The sequence below is a fragment of the Helobdella robusta genome (genome assembly GCF_000326865.2).
Source record: "Helobdella robusta unplaced genomic scaffold HELROscaffold_96, whole genome shotgun sequence".
In the NCBI taxonomy this organism is placed as follows: domain Eukaryota; kingdom Metazoa; phylum Annelida; class Clitellata; order Rhynchobdellida; family Glossiphoniidae; genus Helobdella; species Helobdella robusta.
The window spans coordinates 4,231-16,817 of record NW_008705547.1 but is presented as its reverse complement, the minus strand read 5'-3'; the positions used below and the strand labels follow the sequence as shown (position 1 = coordinate 16,817).

The following is a 12,587-nucleotide window of genomic DNA, read 5'->3' as shown; positions in this document are numbered from 1 at the left end:
ATCTTAGGCTAGAGTTACGCAGTTACGGCTAGAGTTCGTGTGGGATGGATGAAATTTAGGGAACTGGGTGGGGTATTGTGTGGAAAGAAATGGTCAGTGAAGATGAAAGGGAGGGTATATAAAGCATGTGTGAGAGCAGCGATGGTATATGGTGGTGAAACTTGGGTGTTGAGGAGAGAGGAGGAAAGTGTACTGCAGAGGGCTGAAAGAGCTATGGTGAGGATGATGTGTGGGGTTAAAGTGAAGGATAGTAGGAGTAGTACAGAGCTGATGTCAATGATGGGACTGAATGAGGACATTGTGACATTGATAAGGAGATCGAGATTGCGGTGTTATGGACATGTGTTGAGAAGGGATGAAAGGGTCGGGATTAGGCGAGCGTTGGAGTTCGAGTTTGAAAGAGTGGTAGGAAGGGGTCGTCCGCGATTGGGATGGAGAGAGCAGGTGGAGAAGGACAGGGTGAAAGCGGGGCTGCGTGATACTGAGGCGAGTGACAGATGTGGATGGCGTCGAGGGGTATTTCGGTTTCATCATAAATAGCCAAACGGCAACCCCCGATCTCGGGGAAAATGCCGTCTAAACGTGTGTTGTTGTTGTTGTTGTTGTTGTTTTAATAATCTTTCTGATTCTTGGCAGATCTGAAAATCATTATTTATTGCTTTTACCAGAAAATAAATAAATGTATCATTTTACTTTTAATACTTTTTTTGAGGGATATGTCAATTGTCCGTTGTCTTTTAGTATGATGAGATGATTTGATGGTTCGCTAAATATGTTTCTGCTCGCTGAAATCAAGCATTTTCTGCATATTTGTAGGGATTTGTAACAGCATATTAATGCAAAATTTTAAATGAATTTTGGAGATGTTTACATTAGAAGAAAAAAGAACCTGCATTCTGCACATGAGATGGTCGGTGTTATTGACTTCACCACCCATCCTGCCTTGCATGCAGTGCAATTTCTGACAATATACTGCACTGACGCATGCTCCACAAATACGTTGTCATCAAAATCTGTCTCAAAAATAATATTACTAACCAGTTCTTCTGTTTCAAATGATGACACATTTCCTTTGTTACCTGTGAATTGCAGAGTAGCTTTAAATCTATTCAGTTTATAATTTTCATGTCAAAATTACTTAGTATAACTGTTAAAAATTTGCGGGGAATTTTTTAGTAAACATCTCTGAATTGTTGGCAATTTATGCGACTGCAGCATCCACCTGCATACAATTAATTTTTTATGTTATTTCATTATTATGATTTAAGTCAGAAAGCTTAATACCTGATCTTCTTACATAGTTGAAATAAAGTTCCAGTGCATCCTGACTGAAACGGTAAGTCAGGACGAAAGGTTGTTCATTCAACAATTCTTTCGAAATATCAATTATTGAATTTATGGTTGTACAAAAGACCATTATGCACATTTTTCTGAAATTGTTTGTAATTAGTTTTAGTTTAGATATTGAAATATATATAAAAAAGAACCTTTGAGTTTTGTAAATGTTAACACCATCTAAATTTTTCAAACTTAGTAAGTAGGCTTTCATTTCATAAAGTTTATCTATAGTGGCTGTCAGGTTGCTCTTTGTAATGGATTGCTTCCATTCTCTATCTAGTATCAGTTTGCTTTCTATATATAGAAAAGATCATTGATGTTTTTCACAAAAACTATTGTTTCAGAAACGTCAGAAAAAACATCAAATCCGTTTAAGAGTTCCAGTGATTTAGCCACAGAGCAGTTAAAGACATGAGTTAAGATGCATATTTAACTTTCATCTTATGCTTTTCAAAATTTACATGATTTTTGGTTAATTTATTTTTTAATTTCATTTTGATTTGTTGTTGATAATTAACTAAATTTACGATATGATTCCATTTGATTGGATTATTATTATAAAATATTATATTATAAGAATGAAACATATTCCTTATTAATTTCAGCATGTGGCATGCATCAAATATGATATATATTTTCTGGCCGGTTGTTGGCCGCATCGTTAGTGGCCAATCCATCCATTACCAGTGAAACAACCCTAAAAAATAAATATAATGTATAAAAATTTTAACATAATTTTAAGAAAAACAAATGTTGTTTATCCTAACTCCGGCAATATGTAACTTATCAACGTCTTTCTTTATAAAATCTTTCAACTTGTGAGATGACAATTTTTTTGTATAAAAATAAGCTATTTAATGCCTCCAAGCATCTCTCAGACCAACAACATAAAAAATCAACACCTCTGAAGCACCTCTGTCCTCATTCCCATCTCCATAGTTAACATATCCAATAAAGTCATCTTCACAAATAAACAATGCGTTTGATAATTTATGCTTAACATTTAACATCAATAAAACTTTTCCAAATTGTCTTAAGACTGTGGTTCCAATTCCTAAATCTAACTCACCTAATAATGTTAACAATTATAGTTGTTTCTCAAAGGAGTTAGAGAAGGTTGTCGAGATAAGACTGGAGTCATTTATGAGTGCCAATAATATTTTAACAAATAACCAATTTGGGTTTCTCAAGAATTTTTCGACTGAGGATGCAGTTATGAAACTTTTTAATGAAATCGTTTTTAAATATGATGTTGGTCATGTTGTCTCCACCGTGGTTTTGAATTTCTCAAAAGCGTTCGATTCCGTTCCACATGATGTACTTTTGCTTAAATTGGAACATTACGGAATCAGAGGGCATGCTTTGAAATGGTTTCGTAGTTACCTTACAAATAGATTTCAGTAAGTATCAATAAATCATTGTAAATCAGATACCCATCTAGTAGTAAGTGGGGTACCACAGGGAAATATTCTGGGCCCAAAAATTATTCATACTTTTTATCAATGATATCATCAATACAACCAAAATCTCTAATTTCAGTAGATGACATAACATTGGTCATCATTTCTAGAGACATAAAGAATTTGAATGTTTCTACAAACATTTGTTTAGATAAATTGCACACTTGGTCTATTTATAATAAAATTAATATGAATATAAAAAAAACTAAGTATATAGTTTTTAATGATTTAAATCGAGATGGTAATGAATTGTTTTAAAATTAGGTAATAGCATATTCGACAAAGTTGAAGAATTTGAATTATCAGAAGTTGTGATAGATAAGAAATTCAATTTAAAAAAAAATATTGAGTTTATTTTGCAAAAAATAAACAGAAATCTGAGGATAATGAACAGATTAAAATATTGTCAGAATTATGAATTAATACTGACTAAAAATACTTCAAAAAGTTTTCAACGCAAAATTTATTCACTCGATAGGGGGCATGGTGCAAGTTAATTTACTCGATAGGTGATTGTTTTGCAATTTAGATGACGTCATAAATTATTACAAATTATTTTTAAAATTTAATTAGTAGTTTTTTTTTGATTAATTGGACATACCTTGGAAATTTTTATGTTTAAAAAACACCCGAAACAAAATCTAATTTGCTTTGGGTGGAGGAAGGAGACAGCGAGGAAAGAGGGAGGTTGACCGGTTAGGCAGCTTCGAATAATCAGTGCCTATTCTGGTCCCTCAGAGACTTAATTCGATACTCTATGCCCATTAGCACGGAGGCGTCTTAAGTTCTCGAAGAGAAGAGAGGGAGGTTGACTTGGAAACGTCTTAAGTTCTCAAAAAAAGTCCGCCTGGGTTTCACCAGTTAGGCAGCTTCGAATAATCAGTGCCTACTCTGGTATCTAAGAGACTTACTGCGTGATTCTATACTCATTGGCATAGTTTCAGAAACGTCTTAAGTTCTCAAAAGTGGATTTGGTACGAGACTCTATGCTCATTGGCATAGTTTCACACGCGTACTAAAGTCACACAATTTGTTTCCAGTGTTGTTCTGACTCTTGTTGTTTTGTGTTGGTTGTGCGAAAGCCGATCAGACTCGACGGCCCAGTGAAAACAGGCCAGGGTTGTGCGAAAGCCGACCGACTGACAGACAGGCCCAGTGAAAACAGGCCTTGGATTCTGTGAAAACGAACCCGCCTCGCTGTTTTGGCTGTTTTGTTTCTTGTGCTATTTGTGGACCTAGGGTTCTTTGCTGGATTTTATACTCATTGGTATAGTTTCACACGCAGCTTCCAATTTCCATAGGCTCCGATTCTTCTAATTTTTCCGCATTCGTTTCATTTTATTTCTCGGAGTTGTATCGACATCACTATCGGTTACACACGTCGAGGTTGTACGATTAAACGGCAAGAAACATATCCCAAGTCGAAGATCCCACAAGAAGAAGTTCTAATTCCTGTATTCCAGTTTCTTCATTGACATTTTACATTATTATAGAGTTCATTTAGTTCAATTCCTTTTCATTTACTTCCGTCGATTAATAAAATTGTTATCGAATATTTTTACGCGTTCGAGTTTTACTCAGTAAAATCATATAATTCGAAAAGCCCAGTGCCACACAGGACTGGTCGAACTCACGATAAAAATATACACAAAAATTATTGTCGGACCATAAAAAAATTCCCTGAGAAAGATAGAGGAAGAGATTACCTCACACCAAACCATCGGTTGTCTTTTTGTAAAATTTCCGGCAATATCTTCTACCAAATAAAATTTCAGTTTTAATGTATTACGTTATTTTATATCCACATTTGTATTATAGAAATCTAATATGGGGTAATACTTTTAAAACTTATTTAGTTACTTTATCTAATGCCCAAATAAGCATTAAAAATTATAAATTTTAAAAACATTTTAGATAAATAAAACCTTTTTAATAAACTTAAAATTTTATCAATTTTTGAAATTATTGGTCTCAAATGCTGTTGTTTTATTTTTAAATTAATTAATAATCTTCAAGTAACATCAGATGATCACGTGCATGAATCATTTAAGCATGATATAAAGGCAAGACCATCATGGTCTAATTGTGAAAATAAATTGAAAGTCTCCGTTGTAAGAACCCAACTAGGTAGAAATATATGTTTGGAATGGAATAAACTACCAGTATTTATAAAGACTTGTATGGTTTACCGCCCTTTTAAATATAAGTTTAAAATTTTTATTCAATGCTTATCTTATTGATTTTTATTTAACATACATGTTGCTTTATATTCTGTTTTAGGTTTTATTAAAATTTTATGTGTATCTTAAATATTTCGCCGGATTGGACTTGGATTTTTATTCAACGATTTTTTGTATTTTTCAGCCTGCAGTATTTCTTTTATTTTTTTTTATTTGTTCATTTTTTTTATTCATGTGTTTAAGTTTATTTCAGATAGGAAAATATATTTCATAAAAATATCGATATTTATATAAATATATGAATATTTTATAAACAACTTATCGATATCTGCAGAAATCGTTCGCATTTCTACCCTCGTATACTCGGACCCATACTTTTAGCACTCAGATTCAAAACGACTAGTTTTATTCTAACCAGCTCTGTGTAGAGAAGTTGTAAATTTTGAGTAAACTCCTGCTGCATAACATTACCAAAAAAAGTTTTGTAAAAAAGTGATAATTGTTAGTGTAGAATTTTGAAGACATACTGATAGGAAGCCCCACAGGAAAAATTATTAGACTACCATATTCTCCTATAGCAAAATTTTATAATTAGCGATTTTTACCAATAATTAAAACTATCTGTTAAACAATAATAACCCCGAATTTAGTTGCTCTAGGGCCTTTATATTTTCTGCAAGTTTGACCCTATAGAAATTGAATACATTTTAAAAAGGTGTGTGGGATGGATGGAATAAAAATTTATTTGACACAATCAAAGAAAAGTACTTTATGATTTAAATCAACAACTCATAGCAATTTTTTCATTAATATTTCCAATTCAAATATTTCATTAGTTTTGACAAAAATAAAAAAAAACTTAATCATTTTGGTACTGATTTTTACTTAATTAGTTATATAATAATTCTCATTAATTAAATTTACAATCATATTTTTTTCAAGATCTCCATCATAAAGTCTTCTTCATCAATTAACCTCTGCAACAAGTGCCGATATTTTAAGATATATTCTCCATCTATTACAATCAACTGTTCATCATCCGGTTGGAAAAAACAAGGCAGATGACGATCTTTTAGAAATGTAACTAAAGAATTCAACCAATTTATCAACATCAACCCTAATCTTTTTTTTGACCGGCACTCATCCTGGTGTTTCGACAATGTCTTTAATACAGTAATTTTGAAATAATAAGATAAGCTTTTTTCAAATGGCTTGTAATAATCATTAATAAACTTGAAAACATGTAAAATCTTTTTCTGGTCCTGTTTTTCAGGAGTGAATTTAAAAATTTCTTTTGTTTCATTAATGCTGGAAGTTTTTCTCCACAAATGAAGATCTTTACCCCAGATGAACAAGCGCCCAAATTTATCATAGTGATTACATACGTAAAATTCATCAGTCTCCACTTCCAATGTAAGACATATATCTATTGAGAATTCCAAAAATCGAACATCTCCACCTTGCTGGAGTTGTAAAATTTCATTGTTTATTTGACAAAATTTTGAAAATAAATTGATATTATAAAAAAGACTCATGTTACCGCCATCAAAGCACAAGCTCAAGCACCGCTAGGCACTTTCAATCTAATCACCAATTCAATCAACAATCCAATCAACAATCTAAGCAACTTCAATCCAACTACCAATCCAATCACCAACCAAATCACCGATCCAATCACCAACAGACAGTTTGCACGTCATTAACCTAATTTCATTATTTCTTCAAAATTTTATTTCTTCGTTTATTTTCCCTTCTTTTTATTTTTTTTAATGACGTCTCATCAGCACCAAAAATTTGATTCTAATTTTGTTTTTTATCATTTTATTTAAATAAATTTACTAATACTGAATTTCTCTTTTTTTTCACTTATTAATTATTTATGCTGTTTGTCACACGTTTCAGCATATGACAGAAATAAATTTCAAAGACTAAAAAAAATAACCGGTATTGAGACTTTCATTAGAATGCTTTGGCCACGAAGTTCTGTATTTGTATTCCAATGCTCTCGTTCATATTTTCTGCAACTTATATCAATGTTTTCTTTAAAGTACTCCAACATAGAGGATGGTTTTAAGTAACGATTATGATCATCCTCGACAGTTACTGATGGTATTGGTATGCTTTCTCCAGATTTTACCATCATAAAACAGCGGTCGGCAATAGGAGATGGTATTTTCTAATTGTATTTAGTAATTTGAAAAACTCATGTTAAAGAATATCAATGAAATAAGAATATTTTTATAGCCTAATAGTATAATATAATATAAATTATGAATTTGTTGTATAATGCAGTAGTTTTGTAACCTCAATAGTTCCCTTCACGTTATAAACAAGCATGACATCAAATTCTCTTTCAAATGTTTCCGATGGAAAATTTTCGGAAGCTCTTCCGAAAAATTCCGGAGTTACAATAACATTATTTGCTTTTAGTTGTTCAACAATGTCTCCTATAATGCTGCGAGATTTTTGTGTAGCTTCATCCAGTCTATCTAGCCAAATGGCTTTCATATTTGCACATTTCTCTATCCAAGTTATGAAGCGCGAACTTACATGCCAGCTTTTAAGTTCTGAAATTTCAATCATTATGTTTATTAATATTCACATGTACAGATAAATACGTGACTGATAAATCATTGTTAAGACTACTTACTCTTCGTGGATTGCACAACAAAATCCTCCTCTTCATTCTCCGGTTGCGAAGGACAACGGCTATAATTTTTAAGTTCGGTTTTTAATTTTTGCAACAAATCATTCAATTCGGGACCAAAATATTTTTTCAAACAAAGATCATTATAAGTAAATTTTTGTAATACTTTCTGAAATTTTTTTTTTAAATAATAAAACACCATTTCAAATAATATTGGATGTTTGTTTTTAATTTCTTGGAGTTTTGAAGAAAGTGACTTGTTTTTCGAAGGGTCATTGTCATCTGAAGAAAGTGACTCGTCTATTGAATGGTCATTGTCATCTTTTTTCCAGCAAAATGTTTGATTTCTACTTGAGATGAAGTATCTTCCACATCGGAGTGTTAAAGCGAGATAAATTTTTACTGAGAATTCTGCAGGTGTTTCTTTCTTTGAAAATGAATTGTTTAATTATTTATGAAACTGAAAATAAATTGATGTTATAAAAAAATGAACCACCATTTTGACAGTCATATAAAAGGTTGGATCTTTAGATATATTTGTTTTTATACTGGAGTTGTTTCGTTCAAAGATAACAACACAACCTTCAATCTTTTCCATAAAATTTTTTGCAAGGGCTGATGCAGATAGATAACGACCATCATAATTTTTGACTAGAAAAGTTCGATTGTCTCTAGTCGATTTTTCCTATTGATATATTACATGATTATGTTAATTGAATTAAATATTATATCCATGTTAATAATTAAACTATTTTATTTCGGTTCAAAGTAATGAAAACAAAAGTTCAACCTAACTTGATTATTACTTTCAACAAAAAATTTAGATAAATAACTGTTATTATTCTCGGGAGATAAATATACACAATTATATTCATACGTCTCCAATTCAATCTCCATGGGTTCAATTTCATCATTCGTCTGTAGTGGGATTAAACATTTGAACGGGCTTAGCGTAACAAACAAAATTGCTTCAGTTTGAAATCATTTTTTGTTTATGTATTTATAATATAAAAATTTTTATATACAATTATATTTATCAAATTCATAAAAATTATGTATTTATATTTGTAATTATAAACCGTTAATTTATATAAAGTTGATGAATTGTTAAATATTGTTAAAGCTTTTAACTCGGCTGCTCGTCTACTTGCCCGTGCTCTTAAAAACAATGTGACAATAACTTATTCAAAGACATAAACAACGCGATATTCAACATTGATAATGGAAATATTAATTAAAAACGAAAAAATATAATAATATCAAATAAAATATAAAAATGCACATATAATTAACTGGGCAAACAAACCATATATAAAATATATTTATTTTGTTACAATGATTAAATTGAATATATTTCTTCTGGCAAAAATCACAGCAAAATACCAATGTATGTGTTGATGACAACCTTAACTACTATCGTGCAATGAAATGTACGACAACAAGCAAACAAATAAAAAAATTTAAAAAGAGAGAAGTTTGGGAAAATAATCTCCAAGTCACATCTCTAAATCGAATTCGGCATCAGAGCTACTAAACTATGTTAGTTGGTTACATTCAGCCAAGAAATGTGTCACGAAATGTGTCATGTGTCTGGTGACGAAGAATATTTTCTTGACGAAATGCCTAAAGCAGCCACCTTCGCCACAAAGGCTGCTTATTCTTCTCACACGACGTGCAAACGTATTTATTTGTATGCTGAGTATATGATAGCCATTGAGATGTTTGACTCAGCGAGCATTCGAACCACTGAGCCATCTCGCCGGCCAACATGCGACAACTTACGTCGTCTACCCATTTACCAGCCTCGAAGGGATGAACGACTGGATGAACTTATAGAAACTGCGAGATTCAAACCCGGGTTGTGAGAGTGGTAGACGAACAATTTAACCGCTCGGCCACGAGACTATAAGCCAAGGCTGAATTGTTTTTTAAATTCATGAAGAAACTTACACCTCTCATTCAGAGAATCTGAGGCGACATCTACTGCTCTGGCAATAAGCTTCAGTTAGATATGTATTCGCTTTTTTATAACTTTTCAGCGGTTCATGAATGTTATATGCTTGGACCAGAGGCTGGCGTCTGTCGTTGGACCTCCTCGCCACGCCCATAATTAAAAATATTTGAATTTTTTAAAACTTCACAAATTAAAAAATAGAAAATAAATTTGTAAACAAAAGTTCTTTAACTGGATAATTTTTCTAACCTCAAGCTTTAGGCTTTCGCCCATTACAAGCATGATTTCAAAAAGTTTGTTGCATTGCTTATTATCTTCTCCATGTCCCATAAATCTTGGCCATACGTAAATATTTTCTCTTTCTAATATTTTAATAATTTCATCAATTATACGATACGTTGTAATTATTTCTTTCCCGTATTTTTGAAATAGTTTGAAGTGATCATTTGAATGTTCATTCATTATGTGATCGAAGGTCGGATCTGTAGGCAACGATCCTTGCCCTGGAAAAATTCAATTACGTTATTCAGCACAAAAATTGAACGCTCTAAATATTCTGATTCTGATTAACTGTATAATTTTAAGTTGCCTAAATGAATGATTGACAATTAATTTCTTTTGTACATGTGATAAAAATTTGTAATCTTATCAAACATTTCAAAACTATCAAATAAATTGTATAAAAAATAAATAATTTTGTTTTGAATATATTTAATTAATTCAAACAATTAATTAAAAGTAAATTAAATTATTGACTAACTATTTTCAGCCATTTCAATGTTTTTCTCAATAGAATTATTATTTATAAGGCCCCGGTATTTTCAATTGTTAAAAAAATGTTAATCTATTTTTACAAATTTCAAAAATAAACCATTTTAAATTTAAATTCTTTCTAAGTAAGAACTAAGCTTTGGCTATGCTGAAGGGCATTTATAAGTTCAATTCGAGTGTTATTAGCCCTAAATCTTTCAATCTCGAATTGATAAAAACTTGATACAAAAAGAAATAATCATATATTTAGAATAGTTACTTATACAATATTTTTTATTCTGTATATATGATTATACTTATTATTGGTATTATCTATAAGCTTATGTGATTAAATGAAGACCTTTTCAAATATAAAATAACAAAGTCCATTTGATTATGCAAAACAAGTTAAATCCCGTTTAATCAATTTCGTAGAAATGCAACTTTTTAAAATTGGACCAGAATCTCCAAGATTCTACCAATTTAATAAACAATGCCTAAAATATTATCAAAATGAATATACAGTGGATATAGTTTTGTAATTTTTGCTAGAGACATTTTATTTTGGAATAAACTCATTTTGAATGTGTATTTATATAATCCAATATTATGACAATTTCTCAGTCAATTGTTACTTTTGCAGTGCGTCAATCTATTTTATTTTTTATTCTAAAAACCAATAATTACAATTATAAAAATAATTGGATGTAATTATAATATTGTCAGTGGCGGATTTAGGAGGGGGCTGGGGGCCATGGCCCCCCCCGTTATCATCAGTTCAAAAAAAGGTCGCCAGCATAAATTTGGCCACGCTACCACAAATCTTGGCTCTTTGTCCAAATTTGAAAAAAAATTTGAACATTTAAAAATTTTCAAAATTTTGGCCCCCCCATCAAAGTTGTCTAGATCCGCCACTGAATATTGTCAATAATCAAAATATTATTCGAATCGACCGCAAAACTAGTAAACATCGAGAATAATATCAATCACGTGATGCTAACAAACACACTTCCTTCGTTGATGGATTAAACTTGTTTTGCGCAACTCATAACTTTGGATTTAACGCCATATGCACGAAATGGGTTCTTTTGCTATAAAAAAATTACATGAATATAACGTAGTTTGCACGAAAATAATCAACAATAATCAACCAAAGAGAAAAATTTAATTCAATAAATCACGAATAATCGCTCCTCAATTCATTTTCATAAACCTTTCAACAGATTAGGTTGAATTATAACGTATAATCTGAATTATAATAATAATTCATATATATACAAGTGGTTTTCTCGATTTGATAAAAACATGATTCAAAAGAAATAATCATAAATCATACACTTAGTAAAAAAAAACCGTAATAAAATTACAAATACTGTATTTGATTAATTGATTGATTGATTGATTGATTGATTGATTGATTGATTGATTGATTGATTGATTGATTGATTGATTGATTGATTGATTGATTGATTGATTGATTGATTGATTGATTGATTGATTGATTGATTGATTGATTGATTGATTGATTGATAGATTGATTGATTGATTGATTGATTGATTGATTGATTGATTGATTGATTGATTGATTGATTGATTGATTGATTGATTGATTGATTGATTGATTGATTGATTGATTGATTGATTGATTGATTGATTGATTGATTGATTGATTGATTGATTGATTGATTGATTGATTGATTGATTGATTGATTGATTGATTGATTGATTGATTGATTGATTGATTGATTGGTTGGTTAATTAATTGATTGATTGATTGATGATATTTAATTATTTATCGTGCTACAACCGGGTTCGATTCCGGTAGAAACCGGAACATTTTTTGCTTATTTTTTATATGAATTTGATTATTCATCATTATAAGACATGCTTTATAAGATTTATTGTCAAATTTTATGTCATAACCAATATAACCAAATTAAATTTACACCACTTTTGCAATGTATAATTTAACGATCAGGTTCGTGCTTGGACAACTAACAAGCGATCCTGGCTACCCAACAACTTCAAATGTGCACTACAATTAAGTTGTTGAGAAGATAGGATGGCCTGTTATCTAGATGCAACTTTCGACGCAGCTAAACAGCGAAAGCATCGTTGCGACATCTGAGCAAACACCAGCCTGACATATAGCCTTCAAACAAATAAATACACAATCAACATAATGATGCTGAACAAAGCATCTACATAATAATCCATTATCATCACTTCTTCATCCTCATCTTCATGCTCATTATCAT

The 12,587-nt window shown here is 31.0% G+C and overlaps 2 protein-coding genes across 2 annotated transcripts; one reads left to right on the top strand and one right to left on the bottom strand.

The window, feature by feature from the left end:
* Positions 1 to 5,327: 5,327 nt before the first annotated feature.
* On the bottom strand, positions 5,328 to 8,522 carry HELRODRAFT_182949 (hypothetical protein; the record flags this gene model as incomplete). The annotated part of the gene is made up of 8 exons (XM_009033667.1): positions 5,328 to 5,435; positions 6,220 to 6,441; positions 6,921 to 7,154; positions 7,283 to 7,545; positions 7,629 to 7,687; positions 7,883 to 8,048; positions 8,208 to 8,310; positions 8,421 to 8,522. 8 exons carry the CDS (start codon positions 8,520 to 8,522, stop codon positions 5,328 to 5,330), a joined length of 1,257 nt encoding a protein of 418 aa, XP_009031915.1.
* Positions 8,523 to 9,190: 668 nt separating this feature from the next.
* On the top strand, positions 9,191 to 9,634 carry HELRODRAFT_182948 (hypothetical protein; the record flags this gene model as incomplete). The annotated part of the gene is made up of 2 exons (XM_009033666.1): positions 9,191 to 9,483; positions 9,589 to 9,634. The coding sequence occupies 2 exons, from the start codon at positions 9,191 to 9,193 to the stop codon at positions 9,632 to 9,634; spliced, it is 339 nt and encodes a 112-aa protein (XP_009031914.1).
* Between the last annotated feature and the right edge of the window lie 2,953 nt (positions 9,635 to 12,587).